The 25,596-nt window shown below is 52.8% G+C and overlaps 1 protein-coding gene across 1 annotated transcript in view; it reads left to right on the forward strand.

The window, feature by feature from the left end:
• Window positions 1-23,172, forward strand: part of RXRA (retinoid X receptor alpha) — a 115,152-nt gene extending 91,980 nt beyond the window's left edge. Inside the window, exons 5-10 of the mRNA XM_050907826.1 lie at window positions 5,245-5,414; window positions 11,150-11,279; window positions 15,661-15,793; window positions 16,914-17,005; window positions 18,707-18,812; window positions 22,551-23,172. Coding sequence (XP_050763783.1) covers window positions 5,245-5,414; window positions 11,150-11,279; window positions 15,661-15,793; window positions 16,914-17,005; window positions 18,707-18,812; window positions 22,551-22,698 — 779 coding nt within the window. The 3' untranslated portion in view covers window positions 22,699-23,172. The remainder of the gene's footprint in view (window positions 1-5,244; window positions 5,415-11,149; window positions 11,280-15,660; window positions 15,794-16,913; window positions 17,006-18,706; window positions 18,813-22,550) is intronic.
• The last annotated feature ends 2,424 nt before the right edge of the window (window positions 23,173-25,596 follow it).

Genomic DNA, 25,596 nt, shown 5'->3' on the forward strand with positions numbered 1-25,596 from the left:
GAAGAAAAATAAAAAGCATTGGCACAGCCATCGACACAGAGGAGAGCGCGGGGAAGCTCATCTGAAAACACAGCGTGGCAGACAGGGCTGAGACTGCTTTGCCTCGCAGGAGAGTGTTTTCTGTGTTGCTGCAAGCAATATGCCTGGCTCGCCTCCTGCATTTGAGATGAATAGACCCACACCGTTGATCAAATGCTGTGCCACCCGCATGACCAGAAAAATCAGCGTTGTTGGAAACAGCACGGTCCTAAGAGTGGATCTCATCTAACAGCTGCAGCGTGAGCGGTGAGGTGGAAGGACAAGGACATGAACTCCTCTCGATGGCTTCCCCGCATCCATCCGAGACAAGCCCCATAGTTTGTCCAGACGAGCCCGTCTGCTGAGGCAGTAATTGCGTGCGCTGGGAGATGGGAGGATCACGCTGGTCCTGCAGAGCCCCTGCCAGCCCTTCCCTCCTCCTGGTGAGCGGCAGCTCAGCCCGCAGCAGCAGGGATGTGTTCTCCAGCCCTTCACCTCATTATCACCATCTTACTGCAGTGAGAGCAAGAGAGCCCAGCTGAGTTTTGGAAAGGTCCTTGTAGGTCAGGCTGTCAAGTGCCTTGTTATCACAGGCACTCTGTAGTTTAGGCCCCTTCCCAAGGTCCTCTTGAACAGAAGCTGGATGTCTCCTTACCCACCCAGCCAAGCAGAAGGGCACAGTGCAGAGCGGGGCATCGATGATGAGCAAGAGAAGGGAGCTAGCAGCAGAACCAGCTCCCCTGAATTGCCACACCGTGTCCTGTCCTTGCTAATTCTGCAAAGCATCACGTGTGAGACAGGAGGGAGAAGCATCTTGTGGCATCTCTAGAGTTGAGAATATTTATTTTTTCTTAAATATACGTTGATTGTGCCACAGGGGAGAATTTGGGTTGGAGGAGCCAGTCGCAGAACCCCTCTGTTTTTTTGTCTTTAGCCTGTGAGTTTACAACTTACATGAAAGGAAGAGAAAAATCCAGCAGAAGCAACAAGAACCAAATGATATAATGATCTTTGTTTCTAAATTTTACTGTATTACAGGGATGGAGCACCATCCATCCCGGCGCACAAGACTTCTGGGAAGCCGAGAAGAACAAGGTATTCCCATTTCAATATTACCAGACAAGCTGCCATGCAGCTACCACATTTGTGTTTCTCTTTTTTAAAAGATAAATAAAAAAGCCACAAAGAAACCCAGCTCCCAAACCAAATCCATTTGAAAAATGTATTTTTGTCACCTCCACCGTGGTTTATTTGACTAATCCCCAGTGGGAGTGGGGAGTGGACTCCAGAGATAAAGTCCTAGGTCTTTACGGTGAGGGGTCTCCTCACTACTGAAGATTTTACTTCACACAGACATCCCGTATTGCATGATTTTAAAAAAAAAAAAAGCTGATTTGCTTGAATACTTGCTTCTTCTTTCCTTCCCCCTACCCCACCTGCTATTTCTTCCTACATCTCAAGAAACAGTCCCCATTCTTTTCTGAAATGGCGATGTGTCCCTCAGCATCTCTACTAAGAAGGAGCACCAGCTTGTCAGGTCCTCAGGAAATACTGATTGCAGTAAATTGCAGACATCTACCACTGGACTTACGTCAGTGGAGATCAGACACATGGAGGACTCTGCAAAGAAGCTGTATGACTGGCAGCTCTTAGACACTTTTGCCTGCTCCTTGCACCTTGGATGTCCTCTCAGCTCTGCTGAGCTTCTGAAGCACAGGCTGCAAGGATGGCTGCATCTGCAGGGAAGTCCAAGTCTTGGAACCCACAGGGTACAAGAGTCTTGAATGCGGACTGCAAATCCCTGTGCCTTTCAGGACAACGCGTTGGGCTTGCCACCCCTGGAGCTGTATGATGCTTCAGGGTGAATCTGAAACTAGGAAAGTAGAGACACTAGATTTGAAATGAATTCAACCTCTGGATCCTGAAGAGGGACTTTGGGAGTGCCACACCTGGAAGAACAAGGTGACAGTAAGATGACCATCGGAGGGGAGTTCATGTGTGCACTGACAACTGTACCCCAATGCCAGGCAGAGCTGTTGCAGGAGCGAACCTGTTGCTCACATGAAGAATGAAGCTGTTCCCACTCCACTCCTTGAGCTGCCTGAATGGAGAGAAAATAGCATCTACAACTGAGTCAACATCTAGAGGAGTCGCTGCCTCGCGGGCATCCCCAAAAGCTACATCCAGCAACCAGGGCTGGGCAGCTGTCCTGCATCGTTTCCAAGTGAGGAACAGGTCGGGTTCATAAACACCTGGTACCGCGGGTCCTGCGAGCAAGCAGCGACTGAACTTCACGTAGTACAGTCACCTCATCCTGCCGATGCACACCTCGGTGAAGATCTGTGCATGAAGCAGCTTCTTAGAGGGAAGGGAGGATAACGGCATCTCTGAGCTCAGCGTTGGGAAGCAGTCACTGCTTTCCCGCAGCCCAGAGAGCCAGGGACAGGGGATGGATGGAGGTCATCCAAGCTGCAGGGGGGATCACAAAGTGATACCAGACTTGTCCTGGCTTTGGAGAGGGCTGTCTGGTCTTGGAAACACGGCGGGTAGCAAAGCAGGTAACGCTCTCCCTGGCAAGGGCTTGGTTTATCTTTGGACCTGACATAGTCGGTGAGAATACGCCATCTGCTCTGCCTGGTGTGTCATTGCTGCCGGCAGCCGGCTGGGCAGGGGCGAGTGTCGGGTTTTGTGTGGGGCTAAGCAGGCTGGGATGAGTCAGCTTTCCACTGACCAGCTCCGCAGCGAGCAGCAGCACCAACTTTGTGGTGTAGCAGCTCAAAGCACAGATCAATAGAAATGACTACTTATATGTATAATCTCTTTCCATCTGTCTCTTCCGTCTATCGTTTATATCGGCTAGATTCAGCCTAGTCACTAGCAAATGCTGTCACGATGACCTGTAAGATTCACTCTCCTATAACCCTTCAAGCGTATCTGATTCTTCACTCCCAAGAATGTGACTGTTGGTTTTGATGAGGTTGAGATTTGCAGATTTAAGGCTTTAAGTAGCCACTGTCTCCTCAGACCTCTGCAATGCTTTCCCACAAATCCCAAGGTCCAGCTAAGTCACTGGCGGCTGAGCAAGAGGATGTGTTTTTTGGACTAACACCCCTTCCCGGCGGAGTGGCCCCAGCGGTGGAGGTGGTTGATCTCAGAGCAAGGAACCACGCTTTGCACCTTTATCCTTGAGACCTGCTGTGACTGTGCATCAGGTCTTTGGCATTTAAGTCGTTTTATAAAATCCCATTTGTTGAGGGTTTGCCTTTCTCTTCGGCTTTTCTGTTATTTAGTAGGTGTTTTATCTCTTGTAATGTGCCCAAAGGAGTTTTGGTGCATCTGTGCTGTTGAAGAAGGGTTGGCATTAAGCAAAAATTTCTAGCCTTCTGATGATTGAGAAAGCAGGAGTAGGGGTGGGAGGAGAAATTTAAGCAGGATTTTATGTTGGCCTGGAAAAGTGAAGAGAAGAATCCGTGCCAGACAAGAGCCAGATGGACAAAAGCCACGACACAAATCTGAGCTCTGACAGCAGCAGCAGCTTACCTGGCTCTGGCAGACCAAGCAGAAAATGTTGCGTGGGCCTCGGGAGCCTCTGCAGCCCATAAACTTAGGAGCAGTTTGCAAAAAATAACCTCTTGCTTTTTGCATAACAGCTTTCACATGGAAGGAGTCTGAACACTGTTGACATGCAGCGAACAGCAACGCCGCACCGGCGGCTGCTGCAGGAGGGGAGGGCGAGCGGTGGAAATCAGCCCCAGGCCTTCGCGTGCTGGGGTGGAGCTGGGTTAATGGGATCAATGTCCATATAAGACTCTTTTAGCATGTCTCTTAATTTCCTGTTTTTTAAGAAATAAGTTTTATATTCTAGGTTTTATTTTTGCACTTGGCATAGAGCTGGTCCCACTGATTGCCTAAAAAGCCTTACTGTGTTACAGACAGCTCTGATTTCCCTAGAACAATACCTGTGCCCCTGCTGCTTTCTCTTAACATCACATAACCAGCTTCAAATTCAGCAGAGAGGTAAAGTGTTGGGATAATTGTCAATAAATAGCAGGCCTTTTACATTACTGAATACCTCATTCAGTCCTCAACAAAGAGCTGGATAAGTTCAGGGAGTTGTCTCTTATGACCGGTGATGGAAACTCCTGTTGCTTGAGCTGTTCTCAACTAGACTGGGCTAAAACGTACTGTGGGAAACAATGGTGTGTGGAAAAGTGTGTGATTTAGGGTATGTAACATGATGATAGAGAAAGAGATAGTTACCGATGTAACTGTCTGCATAAAGCTACTTCCCAGGTTTAGGGAAAGCATGTGTGCTGGTTTCAAAGGGAAACCATTAATAATAATGTTATTAGCATCTAATAAGTGTTTTTCATCTACGTACTGCTCAGACATTAACTTATCAGCATGTGACATGCTTCTAGCTAGTTAGCTAGCTTCTCCTACCACACAGGATTTGGGACAGGTCTCTCCTGTCTGTTTAGAAATTGCCCAGAGACAAAGACAGGATAGTGGTTTGCATAGAGCGCCTGCCGGCAGATCCCTGCTCCCAGCTCCTGTCCCACGGTAGCACCGTCCTGCCACGGAGCCTTGCAGCAGCCATTAGCATCACTGCTGGACCGGGGAACTAGATGCATGACATGACCTCCACAGAAATTCAGCACTAACAGGCTCAGAAGATGGTTGAACTCTGGACTTATGCTTTAAACTGACCGATTTATCTTTTATTTAGGATTCCCTTATGCTATCACTTCACCTCCTTGTTTTCTTGCCCTGCAGCAGTACCCATCCATTTCCCTCTCCCGCGGTGACTTGCCGCGTAGCTTCCTTTGCTTTTCATCATTTGTCTTTAACCTTTTTGTTTCCAGGACCTCTCCCTCTGCAGAAAGGGGAGTTTCCCAGCAGAGACCAGGTCTGAGCGGGAGCCTCCCTCGCCGTGCTCCCAGGGGAGCACACACGGAGCAGCTCTCCCAGGCCAGGGCGGCTTCCCCAAACCTCACACCCCCTTGGACTATCCAAGCCCGAGACCCACTGACCACAGTGGTGGAAAGGTCAGGTGGGAGAACAAGGCATCAGATGTCTGTGTGATCCTACAGGTCTGAGGATGCTTGAGGTTTTCATGGCTAAGTAACGCCTGTAGCTCCATGGAGCTTCGGAGTCCCAGCTCAGCCTGTGACAGCATGGCTGGGAGCCCTAGACTGACACTGTCCCTTCTCTGTCCTCTTTCAGCTGTCCAGGAGGAGAGGCAGCGGGGGAAGGACCGCAACGAGAACGAGGTGGAGTCTACAAGTAGCGCCAACGAGGACATGCCCGTGGAAAAGATCTTGGAAGCTGAACTCGCAGTGGAGCCAAAGACAGAGACGTACATCGAAGCAAATATGGGCTTGACGCCGAGCTCGGTAAGGCACCTCTCCCCTTGGCCCCAACCCCATCCCGGGCACTTGGGACAGAAGGGATGGCTTGTGGGGCATCAGGATTGACCTAGCACGAATATAACAGTGAGCCTAGGTCAGAGGGGAGTTATCTTATGGGAAAAGAAATAGAGCTCAGAAATGCAACTTCTTAGCTCTGCTGTGGACGCCACGTCTGAGCTTAGATGAAAGCATGAGGAAAGCAAACCCCTCTGCCCCTGTGCAACCACCAGCATTGGCACTTTTCTGTCTCACAGCCATAGGGAAGGAACAGATACTGTAAGGCATAATTAGAAGGGCTCACAGAGAAGACTTTATTTTGGTTAACAGCCCTTAGTGCTAAAAGGCAGGAAGACACTCCATGCTCTGAAGAGCTCAGAGTCCAATCAAGCCAGTAAACAGACCTGTGTGGCTGAAGTGCAAAGAGATAAGAGCTGTAAAATTAGGGTGTGACTTTTCAGATGCAGAATTATACAGCTGCTTGGCTCTAAGAAGAGAAAACCTGGAGAAGTTTGCTGAGAAGTTTGCTTTCAAGTTCCTTTCCCATTTAGAAACTTGCATTATAACTGGGCCTGCTTGAAGCATCTGTGCTCTAACAGGACCTTGTGTGAACTTGTGATAGCTGACAGGGAAACAGGAAAAGAGTGAGAAGCTGTGATGAGGGAAACTGTCTTGGTCCCTTTCCTAAGAGATTCCCTTATCAGCAGGTTATAGCCTTGCTTAGAGAAAGCCTCCCTGCAAAGCAGCTACCTCCAAATGTGAGAGCCAGCCTATCCTCTGAAATTCTGTTTCTAGGATAGACCCTGTGCAAAGCCCTCATAAAGAGCCCTATTGCAGAGAAAGTACCTTCTGCCCAGTCTAGGCAACATTTAGGATGCAGTCCCCATTCCTCAATAGCCTCTGTTCCCGTGAAAGTAGTGGGAATAGAGGAATGCCTCTAAAAGGTAGGACTGCAATTGAGGCAACTAATACAGCAGTAGGGTCAGGAGTGGGGCTAATAACCCCCACCCCGGGTACACCGGGGGAGCCCTGGGATACTGAGGGACTGCGAAGTCTCAAAGCAAAGAGATGGAGGGGGAGAGGAAAAAAATAAATTGCCGTACGCCAGTATGTGTGCGCTTTTGGGGCCGGGGTCAGCTGCACGTGTTTAATTTCTCATTTGCCTTACGGCGATGCCTTCTGGCAGGCACGCACCATCCCACGGCACGCTCTGTTAGCAGGAGGGGGCACTGCCGCTGCAAGGTGTCATCAGGGCTGCGGCGGGTGTAAATTACCCCGATACCCTGCTAGCTGTTGCCAGCCTTGCTGCTGGGGAGGGGAGAGGCTGGAGTGGGGAGCATCTCCTGGCTGCCGAGCAGTCCTTCGGGGGGGCACAGAGGTCTAGCTGGGGCTCTGCGAGCGTGCAGGCTGGCTAACCCGGGAGAGCAGGACCATACGCTGAAATATCCCTCTGCATTTTCTGTTGCTCTCTGCTAGGTGTTTATGAGGTTGAGATGATGGAATGCAGCTATTTCTAGCAAGTGGAAGGACTCTGCAGTATTTATTTTCTGCTACAATAATACTTTATCTCTTTCTTTGTATGAGGCTTGGAGGATCGAGCCAGGAATACCTTATCTGGCAGGGCTTCACAGGAGATCTCAAACTCAGGCCTCTCCTTGTAGGAATCTTAAGTCGTGACTGCCTCTATGGGATGCTCTTTCTGGCCTTTACCTGCAAGAACACTTTATGGCTGGCTTGCTAGGTGAGGCTTTTTGGTGCCTAAGGCTTCCTGCTACGGACAGAGCCGATTCCTTAGTGAAACAATCCAGAAGCAGATACAGGGCCATGGTGCTCCCCTGCATTTGAGAGCCCAGTTGCAGCCTGCAGGCAGTGATGCCCTCTGACCAGAGCAGCCATGAAGCTTGCAAGGGACTTTTTTGGAGGAGGCAGCTCAGCCGTGGTTAGCAAGGGGCTCGGAGAGGCTCTGACGGCTATCAGGATTAAAAATACTTCAGGGGAGTTGTAGCCAGCGTTGTGCTGACTTGAAAACAAACCCCAGAGAGCGAGCTGAAATAAATGGCTTCGTCTGGCACTGCGTCTCCTCAGCCTCTTGTAGCAAATTGAAAGCTGGTTCCTGCATAATTCAACACGCATTACTGTGAACAAGGATGTGTGTTGCATCTAAATAGAAGCAGGAGGCTTGTTGAAATGCCCTATTATTGTCAAGCGGCTTCTGTCGATGAGGTGACATTTGTAGCAAGTTTAGCAGATGTATGAGATCAGCAGCTCGCAGTGACGAGGCCACCAGATGAGGCGAGGGAAGACGGAGGAGCTGCCCTCCTCCCAGCCCTCCCCAGAGAGCCCATGTGATGGAAAGGCAGACAAATACAGACCCTAATAGACACGGGATAAAAACCAAGCTGTTTCCTATTAGCCTGGTATGTTGGGTCCTTTTATTTGTGCCCCTGCACCTTAGTCCATCTGCATTGAATGCTGCCGGTGAGCTGGAGAGCTCCAGCACTTGCAAGGACATTTCAACCGGGCTGTGACGGAGGTGGCAGTGTGCTGTAGGAGTTAACACCCTCCTCTCCTAGATGCTCTCGTGTCTGTGACTGTCGCCTTGTGCCATGGTCCCCTGGCTGGTCTGAGACCAGAGATCCCAACTCTGGTTGAGGGTGGTCCCTCTGCTTTGCCAGGCTGGCGCTGGCACTGATTTCTTCCATCTAGGACAGTGTGGGACCCAACTATGGGGCTTCAGCACAGTCCTCGGAGCTGGTACAAGGGGAGGGCAGGGGGGCTGCAGCCTGTGAGCTGTTCCAGCAGCCCTGGTATCTAAACACGTTGTTGTTGGTGAAGTGTGCTGCTCCGAGTACGTGACCGGGGAGGAGACCTATGGTTCTGTCCTGACACCTTGATTGACCCCAGAGAGGATGGGGTATATTCATCATTTGAAGCCCATGATGGGGAAAGGGGAGTACAGTGGGGTGTGATCCTTGTGGGTGGCACGGACAGGATGGGGAAGGGTGCTGAGCCAGGCAGAAAGCAGCTAAGACAGAGGGATGTGCCCCTGCAAATCTGCTCTCCTGCCTTGGGTGGTAGGAGAGTGCCAAGACTAGTGTTTCGATGACCGTCACTAAAACACTCACTTGGAAGTAATTGCACCGGTGAGTCCCTGATAACAGCTCTTCCGCACTGCAAATAGCTGCTAATTGCGACAGTTGCCTGGCTGCTGACCGTGGCAAAGGGGATAAACCCTTTGGGAGGTTCCCGCGAGCTGTAAATGAGCATGGCTGCAGGATTCCTCCACACTGTGTGTCCCAGGAAGCCCCCCAGACCCCGTGTGATCCCTGTCCCTCGGGAACTGGGGACTGGCCGTACGCCCTCAGCAGGTACCTATCCCCGGGCAGCACGACGGGGTGCAAGGATGGCTTTGCCTCTGTGTCCCTGGCAGCCGCGAAGCTGGGCTCCTGCAGTGTAAGCACCACCTCGGATGGGCTCCTGGCCACTGAAAGGCAAAGCCTGTAACTGAGAGGTGTTATCCCCATTAGCTCTTAATTGGCCTTTGAGCAGGTGGTTTCAAGTCACCATTTTCTGGAAGATGTCTCCAAGCTCCAGTTTTCCAGAAAGATCAGGTGCCTGCGTGTCCTTTCATTCTGTCACACTCCGGCACCGTGCCCTTGCTATTTACTGCAGGAGGGGATTTGCTTACCACGCACGGGGAGGGTTTCTAGCACCGCTTTGCAGATCCCCTCCTGGAGACAGGCAGGGCCCTTTCGGCCTGCAGGGATGATACTTTTAGCTGTCTCTCAAGGCTACGGTGATTAAGTTCTGCCAGGAAGCACGGTGGTGGTTCCAGGAACTGCTATCTGAGGTGTAACTAAAGGCTGGGCCCCTCGCTGCGGCTTTGTATGAAGCACCGAAGGCTGGGTACAGCTTGTGCTGCCTGCAGAGCGGCGGTGATACAGCCTGGGCTGGGAGACCCAGAGCTTGGCTTGCTGCATCAGGGCAAGTCCTAGAAACGGTGACAACCTGCCTGGAAGCAATCCCTGATAAAAGCTTTGGCAAAAACATTTAACTTTCCTAAAATACCCCTTTCACGGGGCTGTGCAGGCACTTGTTGCTTTGTGGGTCAGGTTCTGCTGGAGCGTGGGGTCTCCCGTAAGTCATGTTCCCCTCTGGGGCATGCAGGGCTCCATCCCCATCCCGCCCTGCGGGAGCCGGGATGCCTGGGTTCTCCACCTGGCTGCTCCAGCTTCCTGACCAAACTGAGATGACTTGAGGTTGGTGATGTTCCTATAGCCTGGGCCACGGGCATCCCTTCTCACCCTTCCTGTAAATGCCTCTGAATGCCGACGTTCCCTGTGTTTCCAGTGAAACGCTTAACCCTGCAAAGCTTCTCCTCACACCCAGTTTAGGCTTTTCCTGTTGTCCAGAGGAAATCCCGTCTTATCTCGCTCTCCCAGGGAAAAGCCCAGTCCCTGCTCATGTCTCCTTCCCCAGGGAAGAGCTCCAGCTCCCTCGGAGTGAGACTCCCCTGCCCTTGCACCCCTCGGGGAACTGCTGGAGATGGGCAGAGCAAGGAGGGAAAATCCCCGTAACGATGCTCCCCGCTCCTCAGCTGCGCTGCTGAACGCGAGCCCATTCCCATCCATCTCTGCACGCAACAGGTGAAAATACTTGAAGGCGGGTGCCCCTGAGCTTGCCAGATGCTGGTTATTTTAAGCATGGAGAATGGGAGACACTGGCCACTGAGGCACAAAGTTTGTGTTTGCTGCTAGGGGACAGCGGAGGGGACCGGGCAGGGGTCCGGGGCACGGCTCCAGGGAGGAGGAGTGAGACTTAGCAGCGTGGTTCTCGTCTGCCCAGCCTGCGAGAGGGGTTTGCCGTAGCGCAGCCAGCTTGTGATGAGGAATGGCCTTGTCCTGCTGAAACCGAGACTTGCAGGAGGAAGAGGTTACGCTGGTGTTCGTGTCTGCTCTGCCTCTGAATTCACACCCCTTCCCCCTGCAATCCAGGGGTGAAGTAAACACTCCTCCTCTGATTTGGAAACTGCTCTTTTAAGGACATGGAAGAAAAATAATCGTACAGTCAAAGCTGCTAGATATCAGCAGGGATTACAGTGGGATATGTGGAGGGGCTCATACATCCCTGTCCAGAGAGGCAAACCCTGTATACACACTTGTACTAGCAAGGTCTGTCTTCGCCAGGGGTAGACAGGCTCTTCCAGTTCCTAATCACAAGCCCACTTGAGCTGTTAGCAGTTCCTTTAAACAGGGATTTGGTGTATTTAGGCTGACTGTCCTCCTTGAGAGCAGATGGTTTTTGTTACTGGATAATACTTCAAAGGAAAGCGTTTTTCTCTTTTTTCTGTAATGCCCTCTCTGGTGCTGGTTTATGGAGCTGGGAGATGCTGGCACGGGGAACATGCGTGCTGCACGGGTGCAGGAGCCTGCCCTTCCCTAGGCTGGAGCTAGTTTGGTTCATCAGTCAGTGTGATGGATATTGGGTCTCAACACTCCTGGTTCCTGTTTTGGAGCTTGTTAAAAACTACTTCAAACCATGTGGTGGAGGAGCCAAGTCACCTCCTTTCCCTGTGACTGATAACGTCTGCTTCTGGGGTGCTCCTGACTTTGGGGTCCTTCCCTGCAGCAGGGAGGCAGCAAGCCCCTTCAGCTGCTCCTCCAGCCTCTCCTCTTCTCCTTGCTCTGCCTTCTCCGAGCCTTTCGATCTCCTTTTCTTGGCAGCCCAATGACCCGGTGACGAACATATGCCAGGCAGCAGACAAACAGCTCTTCACCCTGGTGGAGTGGGCCAAGAGGATCCCCCACTTCTCCGAGCTGCCCCTGGACGACCAGGTCATCTTGCTCAGAGCAGGTGAGTGGGAACCGTCCCCGCGTGGGCTCCGGCACGGGGCTGTAGGAGTGCTACATCTCGCCGGTGACAGGTATTACACTTAGATTTAGGTCTCGGCAACTTGAAAGCCGTTAACTGATTCTGAGTAATAGCCTCTGATAATTCAATTGCTAAATAGGATTTAAAAAGCCCCAAGGGACGTGTTGCTGAATGTGATCCGAAATGTTGCACCAGCTGCCAATCAGCTGAAAAATGGCCCGGCTTCATCTCTGATGAGCGAGGCGCTCGGAGATGTGCGCTGGGTGATTTAAACCGAGGGAGCTACGTGCTGCCTCCTCCCAAGCTGAGACTTGAAAGACCAAGTGGGCTTGGGACTCCATGAAATTTCATCAAACTAAAATGTTTGATCATAATTAAAACCAGAAAGGGGAGAAAAATACATTGCCCTCCCTCTCCCACCCACCAAGATGAAAATAAAATTCTCTGGGCTTATTTTAAATTTCCTTGTGCGGCAGGGGGTCTGCAGGAACGGAGGCTTTGGGAGGTGAAAAGCAGTTAGCTGTGAAAAGGGTCTTCTTCCTTCGAGTAAATTCAAGCCCCTACTGCTGGCAGGTTGTCCACAAAGACCGGGGAAGGCAAGAAATCAAGAGCAGAGCTTGACGAGGGTGCATTTTAGGCATGAGGCTCTTTGCATAGCTCCAATCATCAGATAAGTGATTAAAAAGGCTTTGGCTTGACTCAACGGGGAGTTTTGCTCCCTTAAACAAAGAGGAAGGCAAGTTGTCAGTGGGACAGATGAAGTGGCTTCCAGCAAATGGCAAACTCCATGTGAAGGGTGAGACTGGGAGAGGAAATGAGGAGACCTTGACGGCTGGCAGTGGCACCCAGCTCTCCGCTTGGCAGTGAGAGACACCAACCTTGGCTACTCGAAGTAGTCAAGGGAATTCAGAAAGCAATGATGGAGGAGTCTGGTGCGGAGCAGAGGTGCAGCCTCAGAGCAGGGCGAGCTGGTGAGCTACCTGGAGTGAACCAGTCTGGCAGCCAAACCCAAGTAATCTGGGGACTCTGAAGTCGCTGGTAGTTTTAAAAGTTCCTCTTGTTCCCCGAAAATGCACTTTTGTAGGGAATTCAAGAGGGGGAAACCCTGCAGGGTGCGTGCTCCTCTCTCTGACTCTTCTGGCCTTGGGTTGATGGCATCTGTAGACAAGACACTGCTGATCCACCTTGATGGCAGCGTTCCTGGCTGCTTACTGTAGAAAGTGTGTGCCCCAAAATAAACGCCCACGAAATTGGGCAGGAAAGTGCTTTAAGAACCAAGTGCAAAGTATTCACTTCCACACAAAACGTAGGAACTGCCAGAAGTCCTCCGGTCCAAAGTCTGTCCAGGTTGCTTCGGGAGAAGGTGTAAGGGCTCCAGAGTAGGAAGATGATGGGATTGGTGTTTCCCCCTTCCCACCACACAAACACTAGCTGTCATTCTGTTTAATAAGGCTGACTGTAGCCCAAATGCATGAATCTTAATACTCTGCCATTTTTTATTGACTGTCAACCAGTGTGACTGCGTACCTTGGCCCTGCATACAGATACCCAGTCCCTCTTGCAACCTCTCTGAAATCCTTGACCTCAACGGTTTCTGGGCGATTAAGTCGCACCGTTTACTGGTGTAGGTTTTCCACTCTTCTTATATTACTGAAAGGAGATTTTTATAGTCACATTTCATCTAGTGGTTACAGCAGTAGTCTGGGAATGAAGAATTTGGGGGTTTTATTCTTGCTGCAGTTTGGCCAAGTCCCATGCCCTCCCTGGACGGCTCCTGCTAGCCCTTTGGTGAAGGTGCTCCTCTGATTTTTCCATGGGTGTGAGTATTGCCAAAGCTGGCTCACGGCCCTCTCTGGAAAATACAAAAAGTGTATTTTTGAAGAGGGTCGCTAGAGCCTCTTGTGAGAGTGGATGAGCAGGGGAAGCATCTCTATAGAAGTCTTTGAGGGCTTTCTGCAAATATCGCAGGGAAGAACTGGATTCAGACAAAAACCTGCCTTTTTCTGTTGTGAAATGGAAACAAAACCCACAACAACAGTTCAAGGTTTTCCTTTCTCTTTAGAAGAACGCCAGTGAAAGCTGAACTACAGACTTTCTGACCTGATGTTCTCTCCTTTGTGCTGGTGCTTGTTACGACCAGCTTCGAGCTGGCATCCTGGAGGGGCCACTCCATGGGGCAGGAGAGGGGGCTGCAGACCCCATTGCATCCCAGATTTCATGGTGGCTCTAACCCCATGGCCGTGAGGTGGGCTGAGCACCTGGAGTGGCTCCGATGGGCTCCCTGCTCCAAGCGTCTCTGTCGGGGCCTCAGATAACCTCCCCCCAAGTCTTTTAACCAGTGTCTCTATCTATTATTGAGTGGGCAGAGCGGCCTGCTGAGAACAGCTGCCCATGAAATATTTAAGCTAAGAGCGTCAGTCAGGTTCAGTCATGCATCCTCGGAGGCAAAATTAAGTGGAGCACACATCTTTGGAGGAGCGGTGCTGGATGGGCCGGCAGTAGCTTTCCTGTAATCCTGAATCATTTAAAAATCTTCCCTCTCTGAGCTTTTTGGAGGAGAAGGAAACCTGACCTTTTAAGCCTGTTTTCCCTGGGTTTTCTTGTTTCCAAGCTTGCTGTGGCTGAGACAGGAATAACCTGATGTTTTCTCTGCATCGAGGCCAGCCTGGCAGAGGATGCTGAGCACTACATCTCTGCAGCTGCAGTTCATTTTATAGGGCTGCTGGGGAAACTTGGTAGTGAGATGGATTAACACGATGATCACTGTGCTGCCAGGTGCCTTCCTACCCCAGAGGAGCCAAAGCATCCCTGGAGGCTGCAGCCACCTTGTTTGATGAGAAAGGAGTCGCAACAGTCAAAGAAATCTGCTCTGCTTCTCCAGAGCTTGGGCTGAAATGCAGAACTCTTTGGGTAGACTTGTTTGATCTCTAACTCGGCGTGTGATGGCTGGTGGGAGGCACCCACGGCACCTTTCTGTGGGTCTGGCTCTGGGAGGTCCTCTTCAGCCACGGAGCATGGTTCCTGCAGGCTCCTGGTGCAGTCCCGCGTCTTCTCCTCTGTCCTCCTTGGGTTTCACAGTGTTGCAATCCTTCTGCAAGTGCCAGGCCTCGCCCAGTAAATAGCCAAATAAGTGTTCCTGTGATTGGGGTGGAAACATCCTGTGGCCACTTAGGAAAGAGTGAACTTTATTCCTTGTCAACATTTCTAATGGCACAACCCATCTCTGCAACAGTAGGTAAATACAGCACATGTGGACCTTGTATTTATTCCAGTCAGTGAGAAAAGACAGGTTTCTGTGGCAGGAGAGGAGGTGAAGGATATTGTTGTATTGCTTTTCCAGCCTGGAGAAAAAAAAATAATCAAATATCCTGATGTTTGTGGACCCTGGAAAATTTTCAGGCCGGGTAAATCAGCCACGTGATGAGTGTTGCAGAAGATCCATCTTGTCTTACTGAAGATGCCTCTCCTGGTTGAAAGTCACCAAAATTTCCACCCTTCAAATTTTACAGCATTTCTTCTTGTTATGGGTTTGTTTCAGGCGTTCTTGAACTCAGCCGGTAACGGATTTAAGAATTTGAAGAAGTGTTAAGTTAGGAAGGGGAGCTGGAAGGCAAGGAGGGAGGTCGCATCTCCCTTCCCTTCCCCATTTGTAACTAGCTCAAACTGCTCCCGTGATGTCCGGGCTCAGAGGATATGTTTTCCTATCTCCTGAAGTAGCACGTCCAGTAACTAATAAGACAAAAGCTGATTTCCAAGCAGCTATGGAAGGCTGTTAGTAATGCAGTCATGGATGTGGGACATCCCTGTACAGCAGCAGCTGAGAGGCAGTCCCTTCCAGTATTTATATGGCAGAAGCAACAAACCTGCAAGCAAGAGTTTTCATGGTCCCGATTTACACAGCTGAATAATGGTGAATGAACTTTTGTGCCCCATTACGGCCTGAAAATGAGCCCAATTAGCTGATATAAAGCATTAATAGGTCTTTAACTGCTCAGAGGCACCGCGTATAAGGTCAGAGGGGGAACGCAGGGCTCTGCACCCACTTGTAGGTTCACAGTGAGAGGAGCAGGGCAGAGAGCTGTTTGCTCTGGTGCCTGCAAGGTTTATAGAGGAAACTGCTTCCCTTATTAGCATTATATTTTTAGTGTGTTTGTTCCTTAATGGTTTTTTCCTTCCCTGACATCGAAGAAAGGGTTGGCTCCCTGCTCCCTTCCCATAGCCAGCCTCGTTACTCTAGCAAAGGCGGTGCTTGAGCGGTTTCCTCCTCTCTTTTTAGCGCTGAGGAGGTGACGTTGCTGATTCCCGAACCCGCTGAGGACCCCATGGCTCTAACCTGCGGCCTTGGTTGTTTTCTCCTCCCCAGGGTGGAATGAGCTCCTAATCGCCTCCTTCTCCCACCGCTCCATAGCCGTGAAAGACGGGATCCTCTTAGCCACCGGGCTCCACGTGCACCGGAACAGCGCGCACAGTGCTGGCGTCGGGGCCATCTTCGACAGGTGGGCAGGGGGAGGATGGATGGTGGGGAACGCATCTCAGGCCACCTTGCCTAGACATCCCCGTCTCGGTCTCCGCACCGGTCTGCCTCCGTTCCCCACGTTGCAAGCTGCTTGAGGGGTCGGATGCGTTGGGACGTGGGCTCGTGGTCGGAGGAGCCCGGGCTGAGGCGCGTCCATCCCACGGCGTGCATGGAAATGTCGTGGTCCTTGCTGCAGGCAATGCCATGAAATCCCTCCTCTTAAACCTGCGGAAACCAACAGCCTGAAATAGTCAGGGAGAGGGCTGCCCAGCGCAAATCAAAGCCTTTTTCATGGGGTCCAGATGCCTTCTAATGTTACGAGGAGGCCACTTCTTTATTTCTTTTCATCTTTAATTGGACCAAGACGTGATTTTATTTTCACAATGAAAAAGCACCAAAAATACGCAGCAAGTTCCACATGCGTATCCTGAGGGCTCTTCAATCTCGTGCTTTGGGAAAGTGCTTTAAAGCCAGACTTCCAGGGTGTTTGACCCACAGCGTGGCTCCAGACGCTGCTTAAATGGTGGCTGATTTCTCTGCCCAAGACTCATCTTGATACAGCTTAGTTGAAACCAAATCACGTTTGCTTCTTTGCTTTGCAAGGAAATTGTTCTTCGGACCTGGGTGACATCATTTGTTTCCTGTGAGGTCATAAGTGCAAGATCATGACTTCACTGCAGGATCTGACAGGAAAAACTGGGCAATCAGTGGAAAATATTTCAAGACCGGCACCTGCAGTAAGAGCAAAGGGAGTAATAAAAATTACCGGCAGAGGAAATTGCTTTTAGATACCTGTTGTGGTTTTTTTTGTATTATTATTTTTTATTTTTAGGCAGCTTTCTCAGGTGCCAAAGCCTCTCAGTGAATGTACGAAGCCAGTTTTTATGGTCCCTGTTGTATCTCACAGGAACTATTGATGTTCCTAATGAGCTATTTTTGATACAGGAGGAAAATGAGGGCATATCCTCAGCTGGTATAAGCAAGCACTATCCCATGACTTCATTAACCATGCACCAGAGGACCTCACTCTGGTTCTGACACCTGGGTGTTGTCTCATTTCTTTTTAATGCTGATGCCTGTGATTTCTGTGTCCTTTGCAGAGTACTGACAGAACTCGTGTCAAAAATGCGAGACATGCAGATGGACAAGACAGAGCTAGGCTGCCTGCGAGCCATTGTCCTCTTCAACCCCGGTACATGCCGTTACCTTCTCTCCAGTCCTCTCTTGGCTGATGCTGTGTCCTTTTGGCTCCTTTTCTTACCTATAAAGCTCCATTGCAAATAACCGGGGGCACCCAACTCTCGAGGACAGGGCAAGAAGGAAGAGAGGCAAGAATGAAAGTCAAATTAAGTGCTGCACGTGCATCTGCCACCTTACAAGCATGTCCTTTGCAGGTCGGGGATGGATCTGGATCCATGCCCAGGGTTGCTCTCCAGGCCTCCCTTTCCAAGGGGTGTTTTCTCCTTCATAGAGGGCAGCACGGTTTCATGGTCCGAAATATTCTCCATGCAGGGCCCAGCCTTGGCTGGGACTCGGCTGCGATCATCTGAGGAGATGGCGAATGCTGCTTTTGGAGCTGACTCCTACTGATGGGCTGAGTTCTCTGCTGAGCTTGAGGGGCTTCGCTTTGACCAGCGTACATAGTCTTCCTATTTTCAGTGTTTTGGCCGACGCTGTAAAAAGAAAGTTCTGGTGCTTGAGGCAGTTGTCCCTGAATAGGAGCAAAAATGAATCTAGATATCCTTTAAGACAAAAGTATGGGTTAGAGCAAAGTTAGAGCATGGACCTTGTTGTCCTCTGTTTCCTGATCTCAGCATCCAAGGGCTTTTATTAATTGTGTTTCTGGAAAAGCCCTCTGCAGAGCCTGCAGAGGGTGAAAGGCATGAAACGTGCTCATAAAATACACAAGAACTTTATTTTTTGTCTGCAGCTTGCTTAGTTTTACAGACTCCAGGAGGCTTCATGCTGCTTGCTTTTCCCCCTTGGCCCCAGCTGCCCAAGGGAAGAAGAAGGTTCAGTGCTGGGAGTTGTCTCCAGCATTTCAGAGAGCGAAGCCCTGCTGCAGCAGGACATAGACTGCCAGCCTGCAGATACCTGTACAGCTCTGTTGGGGGGGTTCTCTATATTTTAGAGCGGGTCAGTCCAGGGCAAAAGCAGATGGCAGCCGAGGACAGACCTCCACATCTGCGGCCACCCCTTCCCCTCCCTGCCCTCGCAGGAGCATGGTTTGTGCCCAGGCACGGCTCTTTCTCTGGCCTTTCCCACCGAACCCGGGCCAGGGCATTTCAGCAGGGTTTATTGCTGTTTCTTGGGTTTGTTTTTCTGCTTGACTTCCCCCCACCCCCCCACCTTGTAATCACCAGTAATTTATTGTCTGTAATTTGGGATTAGCCGTATATGGTTAAAAGAAGGGGAATCTGGAGAGGTTCCCATGGCGCATGTGCTTGGGGATATCGATTGCTTGACTGTCCCTTTCACCCTACTAAAAACAGCTCCTCGCCGCGTTGCGGGGGACCTGCCAGAGCGGGAGCTTTTCGTTTAGCCCTGCCACGGTGCTTCGTGCTGGAGGGAGAAATCCCACAAGCCCAGGACTTGAGAGGAGACTTAAACCCTTTTCATGAGGGCCTGTGACCACTGGAATGAGCCAAAATGGTTGGGTTTGGGGTATGAGGTGGAGTAAAACAGGTCTGTAGTTACAGGGCAAACCTTTCAGAGCTTGAACACACCCCAGTTAGGAATACCTGGGGTTCAGACCCCACATCCACACTGTGCCCTGGTCTGGTGGTGCCGGGAGGGATGGAGGGGGCTGGGGGGTGCACGGGGGGGACGGTCCTTGCCTGCCCCCTGCAAAGCCTGGAGGTTTTTGGCTCATGGTCCTTTCGTTGCGTTTCAGACTCGAAAGGTCTCTCCAACCCAGCTGAAGTGGAGGCGTTACGGGAGAAGGTGTACGCGTCGCTAGAGGCATACTGCAAACACAAATACCCCGACCAGCCCGGGAGGTGAGTCGCTGGCTGTGCCCTGTCCTCCTGCAGCCTCACACCCCTGCAAAGCCCCGTGCAATGGGTGCTGCAGGCTGTGCAAAGGGTGCTGCAGCCCGGGCCAGGGTCCGAGTGCCGTCCTCAGGGTCGCTGCACCTGCGTTGCAGGTGCTGGTTCCCTTCTGTTTAGGGCTCTCTGTTCCCATGTCTTCTGGGAGTGGACGGTTCTCTGCAGAGAAAACCACTCATTTCTACCTGCTTCAGCTGTGAACGTCCTTAGAAAATCCCCCTGTGAAGTGCAGAGAGGTCTTTGTTCCCGTGCCAGTAAATGCAACGCAGCCGGGACAAGGTCGGGAAGTAACGGCGGTGCCGAGACCTGAGGAGCCCTGGCTCCTGCGGCCGCAGCAGTGGGATGAGCACATGGGGGAAGGGGTATCATTTCCCTTTTGGCAACCACGGAGAGCAAACCACAGTGAAAATAAGACGCACACGGAGTTAATTTTCAGTGGCAGATGAGCATCATTGCTGGGAAGTGAAAGCCTCAATTGATGCTCTTTTCTCCCCTCCCCGCCTCCCCCAATCCAGCTGGGAATGGGAGGGGGAATTAGGAATGCTTTCCTGGACCGCTCCAGAGCTGAGTGGGCGCATTTTCCCAGTTACAGCCTGAAGCTGGCAACTGCCAGTTAAGTGACTGACAGTCATTTGAGAAACGAAGCAAAGCACTGGAAACTGTTGCTGGTGCGTATCGCTGCTGAGGCGTGAATATTGGGAAAAACAGCCCAAGCAACTGGGATTTGCATCTCACCTGCATTCCCGGTCTTGCGTGTCTGGATGGTTAAATTAAAAAAAGGATGCTTTTACAGCAATGAATGCAGTGGGCAGATCACGCCCTCAGAAGGAATATTGGACTTATTTTTTCCCTCCTTTGGGTGCCAATGTGCTGGCAGATGAAAAAAGATGCATTGTTAAGGGGCTTCTTGGATGTTCATGGTTGGCTTGTGGCAGGGAGAGTTCGGATGAAGGTACTATTGGGTGTGTTTGACTTTGTGGCGAGGAGGGGAAGTGAGGATTGAGCCCGCTGCACAGAGCAGGAGTGATTACCTCTCCTCTCCCAGGTGGTTTGTGTGGACTTCAGGCCAACTCTCAAGCCAACTCCTCTTCCAAAAAGCATTATTAAATTGCAGTTCCTAAGCAAATCCAGACCCAGACCCTGGACTTTGGCTGTTCTGGTGTTTCAGAAGAGCTCTGCTCCCCTTGGGGCTCACAACGAGCAGCCAGCCGTACCTGGCACAAGGAGAGCTGCCTTGGGAATCGTGGCCAGCAGCTCTCTTGGATTATTCCTCCAGTGGGATGAACTTTTTGCTTTGCACAGACGTCCAGCGTCCGCCGCTGGGTCGTGCTGCCCTCGCACGCCGCTGCTCACTGCTGCGGGCTGGGGTGGGGCTGGGCAGGGGGCTGGCATGGGGTCAGCCCCGGCTCTTCCATCGACCAAACCACCACGAAGCTGCTGTGCATGACTGAGCAAAATCGCTGAGCCACCAGTCAAAATCAGTTCCCCAGGGCTCTACCTCAGTGATCAGCGATGTGTAAGGGAGCATTTTAGGTTCGGTAGCCTGCACCGGGGGCTCCGGAGTTTGATCTCTCACTGGCTTTGAATGACCTTGGGCTGGGGACCTCCTTGTGTGATCCTCACACCCTTCTTTGATGACCTTAAAGGTTTTTGCATGCTTAGGGCTGTCCTGAGAGCCGTGACTGGGCATTGCTGACCTTACTCCATCTCTTCTGTGGTGCAGGGCAATGGTGGAATAAGCCCAGGTGGCTCGGGAGGGTTAACTCGTGGGCTGGGAGTCCAGAGTTGCACAAGAGCTAAAGAAGGCTCTCAGGAGCTCTCTCCATCCTCCTGGTCTCATGGCACAGTGTGATCACCATCTGGGGCTGGAAACAAGTTCTTCCTGTGGTTGAGCAAACGCCTGGTCGAGCCCGTGGCAGGCTCCCTCGCCTGCTCCACGCTGCAGCGAGCACTTGCCTTCCTCACCACTTCAGATACCCTTCGGTGCATGACTTCAGCCTAGTCCCTGGCCATCGAGAGCTTGCGAGCACCATGTAAACACCAAAAGGGAAGTTCTTTGCAGCAGCAAGACGGAGGGAGGCATTCCTAGGAAAAACCCAGCCGTGCTCCCCCCGCGCCAGCCCCTGCTCCTCTGCAGGGAGGGCACGGTGCGTACGTGACACCAAGCAGCCGCAGGGAATCGGGGCTATTTTCTCCCCTCCCGGCCGCAGCCCTGGCACGTTGTGCTGCGGGCTGGTTATCTCACAGTTAAACGTATCCGAGGGCTGGAGCCATCATCTGGTTTGGTTTAAAGTGAAACTTCCTGAATGGGATGGTAGGACTGATTTGTTTTTCCTGGCTCTGCTCCCACTGTTCTCGCCAGCTCAGCAAAAAAAAAATAGGGAGAGAGAAGTGCGCATACATGTATAATATCTGTATATTTGTACATGTCTCTGTCTATGCATGTGTTTTCTAGAGAGTCTACTTCTCCCTGGGCTTGTTGTGGCCTTTGCTTATGTTCAAGCCCTGATTGTGCAGCAATAAAGACAAATAATCGCACTCCGAACCATTAAAGGGCCTTCTCCCCGTTTTGAGAGCGGGGAGGCAACATCCCACAGCGTCTGGGGTTGCTGCCTGCACCCCTGGGATGCGGGCAGGCAGGGTGGGGACACCCCGGGTGGCACCGCGGGGTGCTCCAGAGCACCCTTGCAGGAGCCGTTGGCTTTCTCCTGGCTCCGCAGCCTCCTGCCGCCCTCAGAGCCCAACACACAGCAGCCTTTCCCCGGCACGGCTGGCCGGCCCTCGGGCTCGTCTCCTTTGCCCCAGCCGGCTCCCGCAGCAGTCGGCTCTCCCCAGCCCCCCTGGCTCTCCCCTGCCCGGCTGCGCAGCCCTCCTGCCTGTCAGCTCTTGCCGGCATCTCGGGTGCAACCTGACAAGCCTCTCCGCCGGGCAGGGCAGGCTGGGGAGAAAGGGTTTTTGTTCAGCTGGGGCTCCTTGGAGCCCTGCGCTGGGCAGGGAGAAGGGGAGCACCCCGTGTCCCGGCGAATTTGCAGCGCTCCTTCCAGCTTTTGTGTCAAAGCCCTTGTCTCCTTCCATTGGCTTCACCCCCAAGGTGCCTCCAGCCCAGAGTGATGGCTGGCGGAGCTGCCTGGGAGGTGCCCAGTGCCTGCAGGAAAGGGGCATCGCCAAGCCAAGTGCCAGCTAACCCCACTCAGCATCTCCTCCATCCCCTCCCCGGCTGCTTGCCCTTTGCCCTGACCAAAGATCGAGCTGCTGAAGCTGCTTGCACCACTGCCTGCGACAAGGCTGGCCCCGTGGTGCCTTCTCCCCGTGCCTGCGGTGCAGGGACCCCATGAGCACCTCAGAGTGCCCACTGAACGGTAACGGACGTGCGTGATACAGATGCATGAAGCCAGTGGTGCACCCCAGTCCAGGGGATGGCCTTTCATTTTTTATTTTACTCCTCGAGCTCAGCTATTGGCACGTGTTTGTTGTGAATATCCACCGTGGCTGCCTGATCTTCAAGGCTAGGGACATAATTAATGATTTCTCTGCACAGCTCTGGGTGTAGCCCCACGACTTTGGTAGCAAAAGAGGTTGTGTCTGACTCCCAGCCCTTGTGAGCAGGAGCGGCCACAGAAGCTTTGGGGGTCGGGGCAGAAGCGGGGCTGCCAGTGGGATGTCTGACCATGTTATGTCTCCTGCCCTCAGGTTCGCAAAGCTCTTGCTCCGTCTCCCAGCCCTCCGGTCCATCGGCCTGAAATGCCTGGAGCACCTCTTCTTCTTCAAGCTAATAGGCGACACACCAATCGACACCTTCTTGATGGAAATGCTGGAAGCGCCCCATCAAATGACTTAGAGAACTGCTGCTGGGTCAGTCCCTCGCCCGGCCGGGGTCTCGCAGGGCCCCTTCCTCTGCTTTCCTCCGCCGCCGCCCCAGCCTGTCCCTCCCTCCTCTCCCCAGCGCTGGAGGCACCGTCTGATCCGGGGCGACCCCCTGCCGTCCTCGCCTCCTCGTCGCCTTCACCCTTGTACGTTTGCTGTCACTGCTGCATCTCAAGACCTGCTCGCTGGTTCCCTGCGCTAGATATAAGAGAAGTGGGAGCGGAGAGAGCTTGCCACCCACTGCCCTGGCTCGCAACCCGGCCCCCGCCGTGCCATGAGTTTCGGGGTGAGCCGCCGGCCGGGCTTGGCATTACCCCGTGTGCGTGCCGCGGCCGGCGGTGCTTCCCCCGGGGCAGGAGCGGGGACGGGGATGGTCCCAGCCCTTGGGGCAGTGGGGTTTGGACAAGCCGAGGGGAGTGGTTGAACTCGCCGGATTGCAGCTGGCTATTTTCAGAGGATGGAGTTTTTGAAAAAGAGAAGAAAGGAAAAAAAAAAAAAAAATTTCTATTTTTGGTTTCTAACTATTATTAGTAGTCTCGGTAGTTACTTCGCGGAGGGAGAGGCGGGCTGGAGAGGCGGCCCGGCCCGTGCCCCGTGAATGAGTCACCCGTGGCTGCACAGAGCCTTCTCCTTTCAATTAAAAGCAGAGGATTTGGGATTGAGCTGAATCCCCCCCAAATAACGAGGCGACTGGTGGCACAGGGAGCCGGGGCACTCTCTCACCCTCTGCGCGGAGGGTCCCATGGGCGGCAGCACCTGAAAAATCCCCTTTTGCCGTCCCAGAGGGCAGCCGGGCATCGCTGCTCTTCCTAAAGATGCCTCTGCGCTTGGTGTGGAGCTGCCCGTGCGGACACGAGCCGGCTGGAGCACTTGCTTTAAGGCTGCCAGGGACTCAACATCGCCCTTCCCAGCTCGCAGGGTCTTGCTGGGACCCCTGCCCTCAGCGCTGCGCCCAGCATCCCAGCACGGCCCCACTCACAAGGCTCGGTCCAGCCTGTCCTGCCAGACCCACACTTTATTTCAAGGGTTGTTGCGTTGGAGCAGCAGGAGCTGGTGTGTCAGCAATGGCTCCTTCTTGTTTTTTTGGTCCTGACCTGGTTTAGTGAGGTTGGAGGAGCATTTCTAGCTGATGGGGTGGGCTCGACAAAACACCCCCTCTGTGCCCGCAGTGCGGGTACGCAGCAGCCCCAGGTACCAGCAAGCGTTTTCCCTGGGCCAGCGGTGCCCAAGCCCTCGCCTCGCACAAGCCCTCGCCTCGCACGGGGGTTTCGGCTGGCCCAGGAGGCTGCTCCTGTTGATTCAGCAGCTGCCGTGCAAAACACTGCAAGGCAACAATTAGTGGGAGTGCTTGGCCAGGCTGGTAATTGTGGCTGTTAATTAGTGGTGAAGCAAGAACAGGGCTCCCCCTCCCCTGAATCTCCCCCATCGGGCAGGGATGCGGGGGCTGAGAAGTCCCGGCTGGGTGGGGGACACGGCAGCAACCCCTGCCCGCATGGGCAGCGTGCCCATCCCCGGCCCGTCCAGGATGCTGAGAGCACCAAAAGAGCCTTGGCTTTTGCACGGTCCTTTTCCTTGAGTTTTGGTGTGACAGCAGGAACACGGACAGGTTTTTGGGGATTAGGGACACGGTCCCAGGAACGTGCTCACACCCCAGAGGACGGAATTCCCCAGGGAGCATGTGGGGAGAGGAGGTCAGCCAGGGAGCGTTTCCCCCTTCACCTCCCCATTTCACCCTCATCAGGTGTCTCCAGAGCCCCACCAAAAAAATGAGTTAGAGGAAAAAAAAAAAAAAGGCAGAGCAAGCAGTGAGGGATGTTGGGGAGGGTTTTTTCCCCCCTTGGCAGGACGGACTGTCCTGAACACACCGTGAGGCGGGTGCTCGGAGCCAAGAACGAGGTGCCTGTGGTTGGCCTGGGGCCAAGGGCTTCCCCACCGCTTTCGTGTCTTCTGTGCTTTGAAACAGCAAAGTATTAGGTCCCAAAGGTATTTCTCTTCTTGTTCCCCGTGGGTTGTAGCTGGCTCGTTAAACATCTCCTTTGTGCCTGGAGGGGGATGGAGCAGTGCCCACCAGCTCCCACCTCTGTTTTTGGGGGGGACACAGTTGTCACCTGCCTGTCGTCATCCCGCCTGGCAGCTCGAGTCCCCGGCTCCATCCCCTGCAGTTAACCAGGCCATCTCATTGCTAAATAAATACTCAGGATTTCAGGTCATAACTTTCCCTTAGGCTGGCCTGAAGTGGCAAATCCACAGAGGCAGGGAAAGTGTTTTGGCTGTGTTTCTCCAGCAGCCTGCATGCCGCCGAAAATATTATTAAACAGCTTCACCCTGCAAGAATTTGCCAAGAAAACTAGGCAAGAGAAATGAAATATGTAAAGGGTGCCAGTAAACACGAGCAGGCTGTTCCTTGCCAGCGGAAGGCTGGCGCAGCCCCGCAGGGGCTTGCAGGGAGGTGTTAGCTCCCAGCCAGCCGGCACGGAGCTCAGCCCGGAGCCAAACCAGCCCCCGGGCAGCCGGCAGCCCCCAGCCCGGCTCTCGCCGGTGGAAAGGAGCCTGGAGCTCGCTTGCCGGAGAGGACGAGGGTGCTTTGTGAAAGAGTTGGTGGACATTGCACTAGAATAAACCCGCTGTTCTTTGTTGGGTGGAACCACTTTTTTCCTCATTGGTGGCTTGGAAGGGGCTGTTTGGTGCTGGGTGCTGAGCTGTGGTGGCTTGCAAGGTGGCCGTCTGGCCAGCTGCAGCCCTGCGTGCCGCCGGGCTGCAGAGCAGGAGCTCCCATCCCGTCCGATGCCATGCCATGCCATGCCATGCCATGCCATCCCATCCCATCCCATCCCATCCCATCCCATCCCAGTTAGCATTTAACCCAATAAAA

This window comes from Gymnogyps californianus, chromosome 18 (genome assembly GCF_018139145.2).
Source record: "Gymnogyps californianus isolate 813 chromosome 18, ASM1813914v2, whole genome shotgun sequence".
NCBI classification, from domain to species: Eukaryota; Metazoa; Chordata; class Aves; order Accipitriformes; family Cathartidae; genus Gymnogyps; species Gymnogyps californianus.